At 37.6% G+C, this 19,018-nt stretch overlaps 1 protein-coding gene across 2 annotated transcripts in view; it reads right to left on the bottom strand.

Moving 5' to 3' along the window:
* Positions 1–1,685: 1,685 nt before the first annotated feature.
* The window catches only part of LOC114289117 (Heavy metal transport/detoxification superfamily protein), a 28,843-nt gene continuing 11,510 nt past the window's right edge, over positions 1,686–19,018 (bottom strand). For both annotated transcript variants that reach the window (XR_014345785.1, XM_028232772.2), the window contains exon 3: positions 1,686–2,059. Coding sequence is in view for 1 of the 2 variants with exons in the window: in XM_028232772.2 (XP_028088573.2) it covers positions 1,737–2,059 (323 nt within the window). In the remaining variant the exon portion in view is untranslated. The remainder of the gene's footprint in view (positions 2,060–19,018) is intronic.

The following is a 19,018-nucleotide window of genomic DNA, read 5'->3' as shown; positions in this document are numbered from 1 at the left end:
TGAACATCTAAAATTTGAAAATATTTGTAGAAATATTTATATTGAACTGTAGCATGACCCTCACGCGCGTGGAGGGCCAACTAGCAATGAGAAATAGAGAGATTGAATGAGATATTTATGAATATTTTGATTTTGTCGTCTTATCCTTATTATATTTAATAAATTAAATTATATATAAATATATGTGAAATAAAAATTATTTAATTAATATAATTGGAATGAAAATAAAATTTTAAAAAAATATATAAAATTGCACAAAATGGGAAGTGATACGGACTAGGCAAAAATGGGAATTGCCAATCTAACCACTACCTAAATGCCAATTGAAAATATATAAATGGTCCTACTAGTAACAGCCTTGAGCACTATAAAATATTTATAATATCAATATATTTTTCACATATTCTAAAATATTTTTATATATTTTGCTACATTGGAAAATGCTAATTATTGTTAGTGTTAGAAAAGTGTATAAAACTGCATTGAAATATGTGAAAGTGTTTTGGGATATATGAAAAATGTATTGAGATTATAATTTTTTTGGTATTTATGGCTTTTTTGAAAAAAACAAAAGTCAATTTTTAATCCATTTGAAGTCACATCATCTCTCAAATTTTTAACATATTTTTTTTTAAAAAAAGAAAAAGAAAAAAAAGTTAAAAAGTCAATTTTTAATCATGTTCTCCAAATAGGTGTTTCTTATTAACAATTCTTTAAAAATGTTAAAGACCTTTGATGGATTACCAAATATTCAAAACAATACTTGCATAGGCATGTGTCTCTCATCTATGTGAGTATTATGTAAAATATTTAATAATTTTATCGGGATTCTAACATTGCTCGCTATCATTAGCAAGTCTCTAGCAATATTACTTTTAAAATTAAGGGGGTAATTGGCATACAACTAAAAAAGTCACACTTTTTTTTAAATATATTTTTTATCTTTAGTGATATTTTTCTCAAAATTATGTATTTCTTTTTTACTTTTCAAGTCTGTCTTATCCAGATGAATCTAAAAATAAATAAAATTAACTTATTTTATTTTTTTATTCTTTTTTAACTCTTTTTTTTTCAAATTATTTTACTTTCCCAATCTGTCTAGCCAGGGAAAACTCAAAAGTGTAATTTTTTTGGAAATTTAAAGGGAAAAAAAAAGAAAAAGAGTATAATTGACAAAACTAATATAATAGCCAAATTACAAAAATCATAATGTAGTAATTGGGAAATTTAGTCAAAACTCTCCGTTGAATCCTTATTCGGTGAAAATGACAACTCAATTTATCTTTCTCCATAAACTCCTTATGGAGAAAACACATAATTGAGTAAGGACAAAATAAAATATCTTTTTTTTTTCTTTCTTGAATAATATTGTCAAAGTAACATGTTACTGTCAAGTAGAATAATTGTCAAATAGAATAATATATTACTATTACTGTTTATATCAATTTCAACGGTAATATTTTTAAAAAAAAAAAAGAATTTCATAGTCAACATGATTTTGATAGATCTTGATGAGAAAATTTTAAAAATACAAATTTTATTAAAAATCAACATCTATATTAAAAGTTATATTATTTTAAAATTTTACATCTTGATAATAGTGATATTTATTAGACTTCAAAAAAAAACTTTTTATACACATCTTTAATGCATTAAAATTTTATTACGAGGTTCCCAAATGTAATTTACACCATTGAACATATATATGTCTTATTATAGGGTTGTGAACCAAAAGATCACATGATAGTGCAAGCATGATGGACATTATCCTCACTAAAAAGCTCATAAATTTCAGAATTGACGGTGGAATAAAGCGGGTCGGGTAAGTATCCATGGACGTTCTCATTGTAACCGTGGGTGAAGTAGTTATAAGTAGAAGAGAAGGTAGACTCGTCTAAATACTGAGCAGCGTAAGGATAGTAGTCGTTATCATAAGGGTATGGCCAAAACTCAGCTTTCCTTCCTGTTCTTCTCACCACTTTCAGTACCCTCCTCTGATCCACATATCCAGTCACTGTTACCTTTTGTTTGTCCATGTCTATGTCTAAGCTATCAACCCCTGCATCATTTTGTTTTTTTACAAAAATTAAGTACATACACAAATAAAAATGAACAGAACGCTCTACAAAATGAATAATTAAAATTATTAAAATGAAATCGTAATGGGTTTTATGGAGTCCTCAAATTCAAAGCCCAACTCTTACGCTGTGTTTGGTTAGAAGATTTGAGAAGAGATTTGGAAAGAAAAAAAGAAAAAGAAAAATGTGTGTGAAATTAAGTAAAATATAAGTATATTTTATTTATATTTTACCTACTTTATTCTTTTTCCTTTCCAAATCCCTTCTCAAATCTCCTAACCAAACAGAGCAATAATTTAGCTAAACAGATAATTTTTAAAGAGGGACTAGTACCAAAAAGAAAAGCTAGGGTTGAAATCTTCCAACAAAATAAATCTTGAGTTTTTAATTTTGTTAATTTAAACTTTAATATTTTGATTGATTTTCAGCCTAAATCATTTGTCTATTGTTGTTAAATTAAATTGACAAAAAAAATAGTATTTCAATTATTAAAATCGATATAAATATATATAAAATGTCTAAAATATTTTTTTTTTATTGAGTATGACTAAAATATATTTATTTTTCCATCGATTTTACTTAAAATGATTTAGATACTCCATGTAGATATATACATAAAATGTCTAAAATACTCTTTTTATTGATTTTAATGACTAAAATACTTATTTTTCCATCGATTTTACTTAAAATGATTTAGATTGAAAACAAATTAAAAGTTTAGGATTTAAATTGATAAAATTAAAAAATCAAGATTTATTTTGTTATAATGCTCAAATTCTGAGAATTTTTTTTGTACTTCCCACTTAAAAAATAAAAGTGAAAATTGAATTAAAAAATAAATTAGGGAGACTTATTTATAAATAATTTTTCAGACACTTATGATAGGCTAAGTCCTGTGTAATTTCTTATAGAGTCTTAAGTCCTATTTAGATAAGAATGTATTCCACAAGATCCTACATAAACATAACGTGACGTGACACTTACAAAAATATAACGTGACGTGACACTTACAAAAACGTAACGTAACGTAACGTGACACCTACATAAACGTAACGTGTCACGTTACGTTTCGCAAACTTAATGAGTTTTTATTTTTTTTAAATTGAATGTGAAAATGTTGTTGGTTTATATTGGTGTCACGTTACGTTTCATATAAATATGATCTATGGTAACATTCAATTTCCTATATGGGAAATTAAATGTTGCCATAAATCATAGGTGTCACGTTACGTTACGTTTACGTAGATATGATCTATGACAAAATTGAATGTTGCCATAGATCATAAGTGTCACGTTACGTTACGTTTATGTAGGTGTCACGTTACGTTACGTTTATATAGATATGATTTATGGTAACATTCAATTTCCTATATATGGTTTTACTATTATTTATGATATTAACAACTAATATTTAGGGTAAATGTGTCAACAAACTTCACACAGAACTTATGGGAACATAAGAGGTCATTCTATTTACACATCACTTTCCCTCTTAAAGCAAACCATTAATTAATTTATTTTTTATTACAATTTTAACCTTAAGTGAAATGACTATAAAGGACAAGTTATGATACACCCCATTTGTGTATTTACCATAAAGGATAAGAATCAATATAATATAAATTATCAATTTCAAACTTGTTCCTTACGTATCTTTTCTGTCAAGAATCCAAAAACCCTAAAACCAAAATCAAAAACCATTCAACAAATAATCAAAAATATAGTATTATTGAAGATTTTGATTGGATTCAATGAAGAATACATCTGACAATTCTCATTCAGAACAATGGAGCAATGAAAAGGTTTATTTTTTTTGGTTGTTTTCGTCTTCGTTTTCGTTTATGAGTGGTAAATCGTTGTTCGGTTAACCAAAGGTAAATGATATATCATTGTTCGACAAGCTACAATGGAACAAATTACATCTGTTCAACAAACTACAATCGAACAACTTACATCTGTCCAACAGATTACAATCGAACAAGTGCAATTTGTTCGGATTACTACGGTCGAACTTTTTCATTTAATTCAACTCTGTACTACCGAACAGTTATAAATTTGTTTTTTTTTTTTTTTCAGAACTGTGTTGAGCAACACCACCAACGACGTCTTTATGAGTGTTTTTGGCAATGGTGTTCACCGGTGTGAATAGAGAATGGAGTGGGAGATGAATATCATGGGTGTGGGGTGTGTGGCTGTGTGGGGACAAAGATGGAACTTTGTGTGTATATTGTTGTTGGTAGGTGTGTGAGTAAGGGTAAATATATAAATTTGTGATGTGTGATGAGAAAAATATTTATTTTTGCAAATTATTTTTAGTGTGTCTTTAGAAGTGGTTTACCTTGAGAGAGAAAGTGGTGTGTAAATAGAGCTTCCCGAACATAAGATTTTTAGTAGGACTATATGTAGTATAAGTTTCCCTAATAGGACTTATAAATAATTTTCCCAATAAATTATTATAATAAATCCAGTCAGATTGAATTTTCAAATCAAATATCTAGATAAAAATGGATTCAAATTTAGATGATCTTCTATTGGGTTCATCATAATTGGGTTGGGTTTGAATTCTGATTGCTTTATAATCAGATTGGATTTGAATTGTGCCAGATCCAATTCAATCTGATCCATTGACAAGGCTAATATGTACAATATATTGCTCATAGTTTAAGGTGGTCATGGTTATAATTTAGAAGGATTTTGAATATGAATCAAAGTATATATTCACTCTGTTTTGTTTTAGAAGTTTCAAAAATTGTTTTTAAAATTTCAATACGTATTTTTTTAGTGAACATTTTAATATATAAAAAAAAAAATCTCAGGGTTTAACCGTTATAACAAAATAAGCTTTAAGATTTTAATTTTATCAATTTAAATCATAATATTTTGATTTATTTTCAATCTAAATCATTTCTCTATTTTTGTTAACTAAACTAAATTCCATTTTTTCATGTGTGTATTTAACGAAAATAGAAATATTGTTTGAATTGAAAACAAATAAAAATTAGATTATAAATTGATAAAATTAAAAATTTAAGGTTTATTTTATTACAAAAGTGCCCTGTTGTTTATTTTATACTTTCCCTGTTAATATTTTATACAATTATTTTTACTTTTTTAGATTTATTTAATCTAGATACACTTAAAATATACAATTTATGAAAAATTCTTTGCAAAATTCACTTAATACTAAAAAACACTAGAGAATATAAAAATTTAGTATATTTCATATTTTTTTGTATTTATTTAATTTTTTTTATTGAAAATTCAAAAATTATTTTTAAAAACTAAAACCAAATAGAATGATTAGTTATGATTTGAAGTGATTGTACAATTAATAGAAATTACACCTGGTATCTGTGCATTTTACACTGAATCTTATCAAACTTCTAATAAAGTTTAACAACAATGCTAGAGGGCCACAATTTTTGTGGCCACAATGGCTCAAAATTATCAAAACGACGTCGTTTTGGCATATTTTGCACCCAAAACGACGTCGTTTTGGCAGTTTTGAGCCATTGTGGCCACAAAAATTATGGCCCTCAAACATTTTCCAAAGTTTAAATTCAACTCATTTGTTAACCCACAATAATGAATAAGACAAAAAAGTAGCCACGTGAGGAGTGATTTGGAAAATTGATTAAAAGTTAATTTTTTGATATTTTTTTTTAAATTTTTTTTTGTCTTTTTATGTGTAAAAAATATAAGAGTTGATATAATCCAAAATAAATAAAAAATAAAAAATTAACTTTTAACTGACTTTTCAAATCACTTCTGAGATTCACATGGTCACTTTCAAGAACAATACTGCAAAATTACTTGGTGTTCCACACAAATACACTTAAATTGTCCCCTACACTTTGTAATGCTTATATATATATATATATATCTTCATTTTTTACATGAAAAACGGAGTGGAGTTCCTATGAAGAAGAAAGAAGAAAAATAATGGTCGGAATGAGTGAAATGCTTTTTTGTGTGTGTGTGTTGGGGGGGGGGGGGGGGGGCCAATTTGGTTTTTGGGATTAACTTTTCTGGTGATACTTTTCGTCTTTAGTTATTATTATTATTTTTTAAAAATATTAGATTTTAAGAATATAATTAGATGAACCATAAAAGTAGAATAAATTGAAAAAATTTAAAAACAAAACAATTGGTTTTTTTTTTTTTTGAATTCTTTCAATTTTTTTTTATGAATTGAAAAAGTAACAAAATCCAAACTTGAGATAAAGGGAACCATTTGATATGTTGAGCTTGAGATCCTATATGATAAAAATTAATCTATTCTCCAATAATGTAATGTGTATATGTTTATCTAGTGTCATCGGCTATGCTAAAGGTGAATTCCATCTTAGTGGACCTACATGTTGTTCGATATATGATTTATTATCTCTTGTATCTATCATGGCATTTACACTAATGTTGTGTTTCGTTGGAAAATTTGAGAAGGAATTTGGAAAGTAAAAAGAAAAAAGTGTGTAAAATTAGATGAACTATAGGTGTATTTTATTCATATTTTACCAACATTTTTCTTTTCCCTTTTCAAATCCATCCTCAAATCCCCTAATCAAAAACAGTGTAAGAGTTGTTTCTGCGAATTTGATTACGCAAGATATTTCAACTAAATTTAGTGTGGGTATGACAAGATAATTAAATGGTAAATATGCTTTGTCAAATTGTGTTTGAAAATGTTGACTAAAGGGTTGAGAATCAACTAGGTTAACTATTTCTAAAGAGTGCATACGTTCCCTAACAAGTTTATCTTTTAAGGGGTATTTATTTTGAAATTATTTTAACTGTTGTTTAAGCTTTTATTTTCTAATGTTAAAATTTTTATGTCAAGGTTAGTTCTATTTTCTACCTCATGTATTTGTAGTTTAAGCCTTTTGATTTGTATCTCTAATTCTCTATTTTCTAGACTATGATATTCTCGCATCTCCTTTTTATTTTCTAGTATTACTTTATGTGTCATATTCAATTTTTCTAAACAAATTGTACAATAAGTTACACTACATAATATACATTGAGTTCTCTTATTTTTAACTAAAAACCAGTTACAATAACTGCATCAAGTGGTATCAAATCCTAGTCCAATCATAAAGTTATGCTGACATTCATTATCTGGATAGCGTTCTTTTGTCATCATAAAGAAGCCATTATGGGAAGAGGGTATTTCTATTTCTTAGTTAAGTTGTCCTGAAAGATTATCTATATCAATATCACTTTCTGAATCACTATCTCAACTCATAGCCTCTATTTATTATTCATAATCACTGACTATGCTATATACATCTGAGTCATCACTATTTATGCTTACGACTTCTTTTTCTAAATTTTCTATAATATGCAATCTTTCTATCTGCTTATTAGTATCAGGCTTATGTCTTTTTGGATAATTTTTTACAAAATGATTAGGTTCTCCACATATAAAACAATTACATTTTTTATTATTAGGTTTTCTAACATATCTTTGTTTGCTTTTATCTTTCTCTTCCTCAAGTAGACGCTTTTAATTATTTATGTTAAAAGTTCTACTTTTTCTAATAAATTTTTGTTTTTTTCCAAGGTTTTCTATATTTATTCTTCCAGTACTTTTCTTTCTTTGTTTTTTTTTGTTATATATTTTCTGTATCTTTTGTATTTTCTTCTATTATATTTATCTTCATATTGTTGCGGAGTGTATATTATGCTGCTACAGAAACCATAGTTTTGTTTTTTCAATTTTTTTTTGTATTTTGACTTTTATACATTTTTCTGCTAGCCTTCGAAACGTAAAAACTATTCTAGGTCCTATTCCTAAATCTCCTCTTATATTTACTTCTACTGTGGCTATTCTTGCTGGAAAGGTTGTTTAATAGATTGACCATTGATTCTTTATTTCTCTTCCTAATTCTCCAAGTAACTTTCTAAAATATGTATTCCCTATCTCTTCATCAAAACTTTTTCCTGTTCTAACTGCTATGGCTAGATATTCTTTATTTAAAGGTACAATATATTTCCAACTCCCTAGTGTTATCTGATCTTGTTCAGTTAATACTATGCTTTGCGTATAATCATTTATATCCTATAAGCATTTCTTTTATAAAACTAGTAAAATTCCACGGGTTATCTCCTAATCCTTTAAGTTGTCTAATGGTCTCCTCATATTTTCCTTTAAAAGTTAAATATGTATTAAAAGCTGAATCTCCTAAAAGTATTTCCATGTATTCCCACATATCATTTCCTTCAAAAAGATTATTCATCCATGCTTTTATTGCATCTTTTTCCCATTTTTCTATCACTTGTTGCCATATTTTTGGGTCGAATTTAGCTAAGTCTAAAATGATTCCTCGGTTAGTAGCTAGTCGTAATTGTATGCTCATATCTGGTTGTCTACATTTTCTATGAAACCTATACTGTTTACTGGGATCTGCTTTACTACGTCATGCATTGGTTGGTGGCCATCTTCCTCATACTTCATATTGCATTGGTTCTACTGATCTTCTACTGTAGGCTATGAATTGCTAGTTCCTATGCTTTCTATTGTTTGAGGGAATGTTAAAGTATTCATATAAAATGTGTCTTGTATTTTAGACTGTTTAGGTGTTTTAAATATCTTACTAGGATGTATCTTGTCTTCTAAAATATCATCTACATATTCGATATGAAATTTGTATGGGCACGAAATATTCTTCCCGTATAATCCTGTTGATCAAGTCTTCGCTCCTCTGTACGTCGTCGCTTTATTCCCTGAAAACACAAACGTGAGCTAGTCGGCGGGTGTGTGCCGGATACCTCTCCGATGCCTAAGTTAGCAAAATAGACAAATAGACAAAAAGCTCTGTGTATTCGAGAATCAAAGTTGTGTTACCTCTCCATAGGTGATGTTGTGAGCTTTTATAGGTTCCGCGTGGCACAATCCTAGTAAGACTCTTACTCCTCCATGTAGAGTCCTCCTAGGAATCACATTCCTGAATGATAATGCTTATCCTTCAACACCCCCCTCACTACTTAAACCAAGTGAGATGGTTTTACCATAGTCAGACTTCTGTGACCGAGGTAAACATGGCTATGCTAAACCGCAGACTAGACCGAACTACACTTAGTTCGGTTCTTCCTTTCACTGCTCTTACCTTGGTTCTACCTGCACAAACCGTGCTAACCATAGTGTTAGTTTAGACCGTGCTTAACAATTAGCTAGGTCTGACCGAGGTAGCTGCACCATGCCACGATCGAGCTAACTCTGGCGACCGAATAATCCGCAGTACTCTCCTGGACCGATATAACAATAGGCTCTCTGGGACCGGACTAATCATCAAGGCTCTGAGATCGGACTAACTTCAAAGCCTTTTTACTCAACCTTTTGTATTGTGGCCCATAACGGCCCATTGCCCAGCTTGGCCCAATGTTCATATAAATTACCCTCTCAATTGCCCCTTAATTCCATCTGCATAGCATGATAGGGATTACCTTGTCTACTAGCCGAGCTAAAAAACTTCTTTAACCTTTCCGACCGAGCTAAAAAAACTCTTTTAGCTTTTCCAGCCGAACTAAATTTACGCCGGCTTTACCTGTCCGGTCAAAACGTCTCTTCAATCACACCAACTGAATCGCTTCTCATTCCTATGACACGTGGTATACTCTGATTGGCCCAATGCAGCTATCACGCCGTCTTCGTACTCCGTGCTTTTTGAACAGTCCCGCTCTTTTTTGTCCTTCCTTCTACACAAAACTCACTCTTCATTTTGAATCTATCAATCTACTATTCATTTCCTTCATTCTCTCTCCCTGGGCTTCTATTTCTTCTCGACCCTGAACTTTGCTGAGTTCGTGTTCTTCACTGCCGTTGCTTCCATCTTCGATTTCTTCCTCTTGACCTGGTAAGTTTACTCAAATCCGCCTTGTTTTTGTTGTTTTTCGCATTTGCTTTTATAATACATGTATTTTGTGTGTTTTTTCAAAACACATACCTTTCTTTCGTTGAAGAGCCATGTAATAGAACCTCCAATTTTCCATGAATAAACTGAAAAACATTGATTTTGATCCAAAATCACAGTATAGCCGAACTAAAAAGCTGTTTGTAGTTGATGTCACTTTAGCCAGACTTACCAACCGAACTAAACACCGTACCAGTAGTTTCAACAGGTAAAAACATCTTTTGATTTAATTTTACCGAGCTAACAAACCGTACTAAGTCTGCGTAATAGCGTGCTTGATAGTCTCGACCACGGCCGAGCTATAACCTAGGGCTAGACCAGCCTTCGTAGTTCAGACCGAACTAAGAGCGCTACCCCTAGAGGCTCAACCGGACTAACAAAACCCATGCACAAACCGAGATAAGAAACCCCTTGCACAAACCGGGATACCAAATCCCTTCTACAAACCGAGCTAGGACTATATTTATCTTGCCTTTATTTTTTTTAGCACGGTCCCATGATCTGTGCTTAACACTTTTGTTTTTCACTTTGCAGACTTAGGTTGCCCAGGCACTCATTTGAGCGCTCAACCGAGCTACTCAGCACCTTTCTTCGACCGAGCTAACACCAGTTTAATTTATTCATAACTTAATAGAGAATGGGTAAATATAGGTTTCTAGTAGACACACCTGGTGGCTTGGCCGAATTCCGAAGGGAGTATAACATTCCTGACGATGTCCATCTCACCTTAGCCAAACAAAATATCACACCATGGGGAAACAAGGTTTTGTACCTTTTACCCTCCTGTCCATTATAGAAACCGGACTAAGATTCCCTGTACAGCCTTTACTTTGTGAATTCCTTAGGCAAACTAGGATATGCCCCACCCAACTCTCCACAAATTCATACCGCATAATAAATGGTATAGCCGAGCTAAACCGCCGAGCTGGCATTAACCTCAGCTTAGCAGAACTTTTCCATCAATATTCCATAGGATCAAAAGAAGATGGCTGGGTCTATTATCTAAGAATATGCCGCCGCCGAGAGAAAATAATAAAGGACACACCGGACAAAGACTTAAATGATGACGATTTTTTCTAGGTATCTGGAAATTTTGAAGACCACCAAGCCCAGATCCCAGGCCGTAATATAAACTGGAAGAAAGGAACCCTCGGTACAACTACCTCGGCTTCTTTGCATGCCTCCCTTTATTTCGGTTTCCTGTTCCTGAACCGAACTGACAGTTGTCTTCTTTATGCAGATTCAGCCCACCTCAAGTCACTGTACAGCTGCCCCAATCTAAACATACTTCGCGCCGCACTACGATATCCTGAAAGAAGTTGGGCCAAGCTATTGAATTTTGAATCGACGTACAGATACAGCAGTCGACGAAAATCCAGAGTAACAGACTTCTTGCTGGAGGCATCTCCTGAACTGGATCCAACCTTGCCTGAAATCAACTTGGTCCGACTTACTGCCGAAGAAGAGATGGCAAAGAGGAACAGAGTAAGGGTCCTCCTAACCGAAACAAACCGAGCCGAGGTACCACCACCCAACCAGACTCAGGAAACCGTGGTGGCCTTTCCATCTCAACAACCCTCCTCATCTCGTCCAAGCAAGCGGGCCTGGACTACGCAAACCGAGCAATGCCTTGTTGATGAAGACGAAACCATTCTTCCACCAAGCTTTCCACCAAGCCCGCAACCGAAGCTTTCCGACCGAGCTGGCTCCTCCAATTGGGCTCCCAAAATCACTTTCCAGAACCGAGCTATTCAGGACATCGCCTCAGTGGTCACTGAAAAAGATCACCCAATGGCATTCAATCTTGCCAAGAGTGTTTGCCTACCAGCAGACATGGAGCATCACAAAAATTTGACCGAGCTAAAGGCCATTCGTTCGGCCACCAAATCCATGGTGCTTGTAAGTAGCTTCCTTTGCTGTTTTTTCTAATTTGCGCGACTTTCTGTTCGATTTTACTCCAAGTCTCTTCCCATTCTTTTTCAGGCCATGCAAAAGAACCACATTGCTCACAAGCGCGTGCTGGAGCTTCGTAAGACAGCAAGGCAAGCCATGGTCGAAGTAACCGAGAAAACAACCGAGCTAGAAAAAGCCAGGAAGCAGATAGCCAAGCTAAAATTCGAGAACGGTCGCCTGACCGGTCTTGTTAGCTTAGCTGAAGCTGAAAAACAAAAGGCTGCAATCGAGCTGAAAGACAAGTATTTGCGCCAGCTTGCAAAGCTTGAGAAGAAGAAGGACACCGAGATCACCATGCTGAAGGAAAGTGTGAAGGATGCCAAACTCCGGGGTTTTAAGGAAGGCGAAGCCCTCTACGTCCAGCAGTGTGAGGTTGCGAAGGATCTCTTTTTTAAGTGCGGTTGGCGCGGGGCTGTGGTGCAGCTCGGTCATGGACCTGAGACCGAGGTATTCAATCCTCCTCAGTGCTTCACACTGAGCTCACTAGCGGAGTACGCTGCTACCCTTCAGAAACAATTCCTTGAGGGTTCAGATGATGATGAAGAAACAGAGCCTAATGACACCCCGGTCATCAATGATCCTGCTGATTAATCAGCTCGGTTGGAGCCAATGGCGGAAGACCTGACTAACGAGCTACCGACTGAAACCATGCTTCCGGCTGACACCGAGCTCTCAACCGAGGCCGTGCAACCGTCTGAAACCGGGCTCCCTGTTGATATTGATGCTGATCTTGATGATCTGTTTGACTGATTTTGTTTTTTCTTCTTTTTGTTGGACAAAAAAGTTTGTAACCAGGCTGAGTCCCCAACTATTGTACCTTTTCCTTGCTTTTGAATGGAAAAACCTTGCATCTTTTTGTTCGATCTGTGCTATACCTGCATTCACTTTTGTACACAGACTAACATTTTCCTGCCAAGATAAATATCTCGGTCCTATACTTTGGAAATTTATTACAGCTGCCAACCACTCTTTAGCCGAGATGCCTACCTCGGTTGAAGAGTACTAAGAGTTGGTTTAATCCAGCTAACCACTCTTTAGCCGATATCCTTACCTCGGCTGAAGAGTATTAAGAGTTGGTTTAATCCAGCCAACCTCTAAATTGGTTATTCCAGCCAACTTTAGAATAAAGTGTTTGGTTATTCCGACCAAACGTCCTGCAGCCTGGATCCTTATCCTGGGCTTAGGAAGGGTGTTGGTTTTTTCCAACCAACCACTTTTTAGCCGATATCCTTACTTCGGCTGAAGAGTACTAAGAGTTGGTTTAATCCAGCCAACCTCTAAATTGGTTATTCCAGCCAACTTAGAATAAAGTGTTTGGTTATTCCGACCAAACGTCCTGCAGCCTGGATCCTTATCCTAGGCTTAGGAAGGGTGTTGGTTTTTCCAGCCAACTATTCTTTCAATGCCTCTAGCCTACTAAAACAACTTTTACAAAATAAAAACACTGATGCGGAAAAGAAAACTACTTGCTTTATTGGGGAAAAGAAAAATTACAAGTATTTTAAAGTAAAGCTAAAAATAAAATAGTTTGAGATTGACAGTGTTCCATAGTCTGGGAATTGCTTTGCTGTCTTTGTCTTCCAAGTGGTAAGCACCTTTTCCTGCTAATCCGACCACTTTGTAAGGTCCTTCCCAATTAGGCCCTAATTTGCCATCTCCTGGGACCAAGGTGTTTCCCATTACTTTGCGCAGTACCCAATCTCCGATTTTGAATTGTCTTGGATGTACTGTCTTGTTGTATTTTCTGGATAACTCTTGTTGGTATGAGGCAATGTGAACCAGTGCTTTTTCTCTTCTTTCTTCGGCGAGGTCGAGCTCCATTGCTATGGCTTCTCCATTCAAATCTAGATCAAAATTTTCGCTTCTAATTGTGGGGAGGCCAACTTCCAGCGGGATTACTGCTTCCATGCCATAGGCTAAGGAGAATGGTGTTTCTCCTGTTGATCGTCGAGGTGTGGTGCGGTAAGTCCATAAAACATGAGGAAGCTCCTCAGCCCATTTGCCTTTTGCTTTTTCTAACCTTTTCTTCAGTCCATCCAAGATGACTTTGTTTGATGCTTCCGTCTGGCCATTGGCTTGGGGATATGCCGGTGTAGAATTATAGAACTCTATCTTGTATTCTTCACAAAAGCCTCTAAAGATTCTGCCATCAAACTGAGAGCCGTTGTCTGATATTAGGGCTTTAGGTATGCCGAATCGAGTAATGATATTCTGCCAGATGAACTTCTTCACATCTTTTTCCTTGATTGATGCCAATGCTTCTGCTTCCACCCACTTTGTGAAGTAGTTTGTTGCTGCGAGAAAGAACTTCCTGTTACCGGGTGCTGTTGGAAGTGGTCCTACTATGTCCAAGCCCCACATTGCGAAGGGCCATGGGCTAGTTAGTGGTAGGAGCTCTCTAGCTGGCTGATGTATTTAGTGTGCGAACTTCTAACATTTCTCGCACTTCTTTACATACTTCTTCGAGTCTGCTTGCATGTAAGGCCGCCAGTATCCTTGCGAAATGACTTTGTAAGCTAATGATCTTCCTCCTTGGTGGCTTCTGCACACCCCTTCGTGTATTTCGAACAAGAATGCTTCTACTTTGCTGGGGTGGACACACTTTAGATAAGGTCCTGAGAATGACTTTTTGTACAATGCCATAGATGGGGAGAGCCAAAATCGCTGCGACTTTGCTTTAATTTTGTTGGCTTCTTTCTTTTTTTCCGGTAAGACGCCGTCTTTTAAAAACAGTATGATGGGATCCATCCATGAGGGGCCTAGTTCGGCGCAACACACCTCTTCTACTTCGGGGTCCTCAATGCTTGGTCTTAGTAGGTAGTCAATTAGTAATGGATGAGGGATGGATGTATCTGCCATTGACGCAAAGCCTGCTAGTTCGTCTGCTCTGCTATTTTCCTTCCTGCCAATCTGTTCTATCCTTACTACTTCAAATTTCTTGATCTCTGTTCTGACCAATTCTTGGTACTTGGCCATCCTGTCATCCTTTGCTTCATAGTCGCCAGAAATTTAGTTTACCACCAGCTGTGAGTCGCTGTAGACCATTAGTTCGGTGGCCTTCATGTAGAATGTTGATTTGAGTTCTGTAAGAAATGCTTCATACTCCGCTTAGTTGTTTGATGCTGGGAAGCCAAGGTTGATTGCTGGCTCCACAACCAGGCCGTCTAGTGAGATGAGGACTATGCCAAGTCCTGCACCATGCCAGTTGGATGCTTCGTCCACAAAGAGCTTCCACATTTCTCTAACGAACAATTTCCAGCAAGTTGAGGGATCAGATGATGCCGTGGGGTCAAGAATGCTGCAGGTGTTTTCTTCAAAGCCCATGCTTGCTGTCTGCCCCTTGCTATCTGATTGAACCAAGTCTTTATTTGTGGGCGAGTCTTGGCTTGGTGTAGTATGGTTTGCTTCTGTCGTGCTCTCTTTACTTTGGTCTGTCTTGGAGTTTGACCGAGTATTCTGCACCAGGGGTTGCGCTATTCCGGTGTCAACTTTCATCCTTAGTTCGGTTGTGTCAGTCAGGTCGACTGGGAAGATATGATGACTTCTTGAGGTGAATTCTGCGACAAAGTCTGCCAAAGTTTGAGCCTTTATTGCAGTTCTGGACTGAAACTTGATGTTGAATTGTCCCAACTCTACTGCCCACTTCAAGATTCGCCCAGAAAAGTTCGCCCTCTCAAACAAAGCTTTTAATGGAAAAACTGTGAGGACGACTATGGTGTGGGTGTGAAAGTAGTGCGATAACTTCCTTGAGGCCATCATTAAGGCCAATGCCAGTTTTTCCAGTGGCAAGTACCTTGTTTCGGCGCCCAGCAATGTCTTGCTGACATAATAAATGGGCAGATGTTGGATTCCTTCTGCACGGACCAATACTGCGCTAATTGCGTGCTGAGAGACTGCCAGGTACAAGAAGAGTTCTTCTCCAGGTATTGGGGTGACAGCAGTGGTGGAGAAGACATGTATTCTTTCAAGCTTTTCAGAGCGCGGTCGCATTCTTCGTCCCACTCGAACTTGGCTTTTAACGCTTGAAAAAATGGTCATAGTCTGTCTGATGACCGGCTAATGAATTGGTTGAGTGCAGCTGCCATGCTGGTGAGATGCTGTACTTCTTTTACTGAGTTAGGTCTCTCCAGATCCTGAATAGCTTTGATCTGGGAGGGGTCTGTTTCTATACCCCGGTTGGTCACCAGGAAGATCCTACACTGAACGCGCACTTAGATACATTAAGGCGCAACTTGTGCCTCTTCAAAATCTGGAACATCTCACCTAGGTTCCTTAGATGGTCGTTCTCATCCTTGCTTTTGACCACCATATCGTCGATGTAAGCTTCCATTGTTTTGCCTAACAACGGCTCAAACATCTTGGTGACCATTCTCTGGAATATTGCCTCTGCGTTCTTTAGGCCAAAGGGCATGGCCTTGTAGCAATACAGTCCTCTTGGAGTGGTAAAGGACGTGATCTCTTGGTCTGGTTCGTACATGGCGATCTGATGGTAGCCTCTGTTCGTATCCAGAAAGCTAAGTTGGTTGTGCCCCGCCGTTAGGTCTACCAATTGATCTATCCGTGGTAGGGGGAAGCTGTCCTTTGGGCATGCTTTGTTGACTGTCTTATAGTCGACGAAGACACGCCATTTGCCATTCTTTTTTGGCACAACTACTGTGTTGGAAATCCATCTGGGGTAGTGCACCTCTCTGATAGCTCTTGCCTCTAGCAGATTTTCCACTTCTTCTGCCACTATCTCGGCGTAGTGGAGTGCCGATCTACGAGTGCGCTGAATGATTGGTCTGGCGGATGGGTGGACATTGAGTTGGTGATAGATGAAGTTTGGATCAGTGCTTGGCATGTCGTAGGGTGTCCAGGCGAACACTTCGATGTTAGAGGTCAAAAATTCCAAGACCTCTAATCTCTCAGTGCTGGACAACGACGAACCGAGCAAAAAGAACTTATTCGGGTTTTTTTAATCTATTCTTACCTCTACCAAGTCTTCCACCGCTTTTTGATCAGCTGCTTTGCCGACATCTGCGAACAGTTCATTGCTCTCAGGTTCTTCCACCGAATGAACATATCCCTTGGCAGCGCGGCTGCCATTAACCGTGACAAAGCATTGCTTGGACATAATCTAGTCTGAAAAATATATTCTTCAAGTCCTTGTCTGAAAAAGACATGACGTTCGTGGCCTCCGTTCTTCCTTTCTTGATTGTGGGTTGTGCACTTAGAACCTCCCTTAAGTGCTCAGCCTTTTTGATTATGCCCCTGAGCTCACATACACGCTCAGGTTCGCATATCCCATGTATTACGTTTATCACGCCTTGGGGTGGGGCGTCAATTGACATTTCGTTTGGGTGGTTGTCATTTTGGAGGGCTGGCTGCGCCCCTCCTTCAATGTATTTGTCCAGGTGACCGGCCGCCACCAACTCCTCTAGATGTTGTCTCAATGGTGTACAATTTTCAGTGCGGTGCCCCTTTTCTTTATGGAAGGTGCACCGTGATCTTTCGTCGTAGTCCTTCTGAGCCTCTCCTAGCTTGGCAGGCCATCGGACGAAAGGTTCATCGCGTATCTCGCTTAGAATCCGGTAGATTGGCTTTTTGAATACTGTGGTAATGGCAGTGCGGACTCTCAACCATCTTTTATCCTGGTCTTCTCTGTTGTCCCGCCTGCCTCGTCCGTTTTTGTTCAAACATTCTACCGCGTTGATCTTTGCTGCGGTCTTTTTATCTGGTACTGCCGTCGTGCTAGACTTTGCTTTAGCACGGGCGCCATCTTCTTCAACCCGAATGTTCTGGTGCACTCTTTCCATTAAGGCCTCCATCGTGAGAGGCGGTGTCATAGTGATTGAGTCCCTTAGTCTGTTCCCGACTGGAAGGCCTCTTTTGTACTGTGCGATGGCGAGATTGGTGGGGCAGTCCCCAATCTGGTTGAAGGTCTCCCAGTAGTGGCTATTGTAGGATTTTAATGACTCTTTTTCGCCCATGTCGATGGAGAGCAGTTGATCAATTTCCACCAGGGTTTTGGTGTTCGTTCTGAACCTTGTTACGAACGCCTCCGCCAATTGCACCCAGGAGGCTATGCTGCCTTCTGGAAGTTTTTCGAACCAAGTCAAGCCTAGGTCACCAAGGCTTGATGGGAAGAGGATGCACATCAAAGCCTCGTTTCGTCGATATACCGCCATAACCTGGCAGAAGTGGCTTAGATTCATGTAAGGGTCTGTCTTCCCTTCGTACGTGGTAAATTTAGGCTGGATGAAGCCTGAGGGTAATGATGCGTTCTCAATCGCCGGAACGAACGGCGAGCTATGTAGTCTTGCCAATGCTTTATCTGTTGGTTCGTAGGCAAGGTGTGGTACTGGCATTCCAACCTCGACACTTCCATGCATCCGAGGAGCCAACCGCTGAAGGGCTGAAACTCTGTGTGGGTCACGTGCCCTGGCATCCTCCTTCTGTCGCGCCCTTTCTTCAAGCACGGTCCGTAAGTCGGACGATCTAGGCAATTCCATCTGCCTGGATGATGTTTGGTGCGAGTGTGAGGGCCGATAGGTACTTCTCTGTGTGTAAGACCTTAGTGATCTCGTTCTCTCAGACCTGGAGTAACGAGTTCTGGAAGTCCTTGATTGAGTATCGCTCGTCCTGAGACTTCTACTCTCTGCTTGCGACGTCGTGGTATGCCTACTACGATCTTCTGAGTGGCGAGGAGGCGCATTGCCTTTGCGCCCCTCTCCTGTCGCTACTCCTTTTCCCTTGATCTGGCGCTTCGCGGCCTCCATGTCCGCCGCCATCTTCTTATTAATTCATCTTGCTCCTTCACGCGGTCCTCCAGAACTTGAGGATCAATCCTCCGCCTTTGTCTGTCAGGACTTCGTGAACGAGAGTGACGGGGGCTGTTCGTTCGCCTCCTCCCCCTTGCATCCTTCCTGGGATTTTGTCGCCGTGGCTCCAAGTCCGCCATGGGAGGGATAGAAGGTAGGCCTTCGCGCCTTGCACGCCCCTCTGGTGTTTGTCCATCGATGGCGGACTGCGGCAAATCTTCGTTGTGCGCCATTGCTTCCAAAGAGGAAAAGCTTGATCAAGAGGTTTTGTTCTAGT

The sequence above is a fragment of the Camellia sinensis genome, chromosome 12 (assembly GCF_055761805.1).
Source record: "Camellia sinensis isolate YWXY chromosome 12, ASM5576180v1, whole genome shotgun sequence".
NCBI classification, from domain to species: Eukaryota; Viridiplantae; Streptophyta; class Magnoliopsida; order Ericales; family Theaceae; genus Camellia; species Camellia sinensis.
The sequence above is the reverse complement of the archived record's forward strand: the minus strand, read 5'-3'. Positions and strand labels throughout refer to the sequence as shown.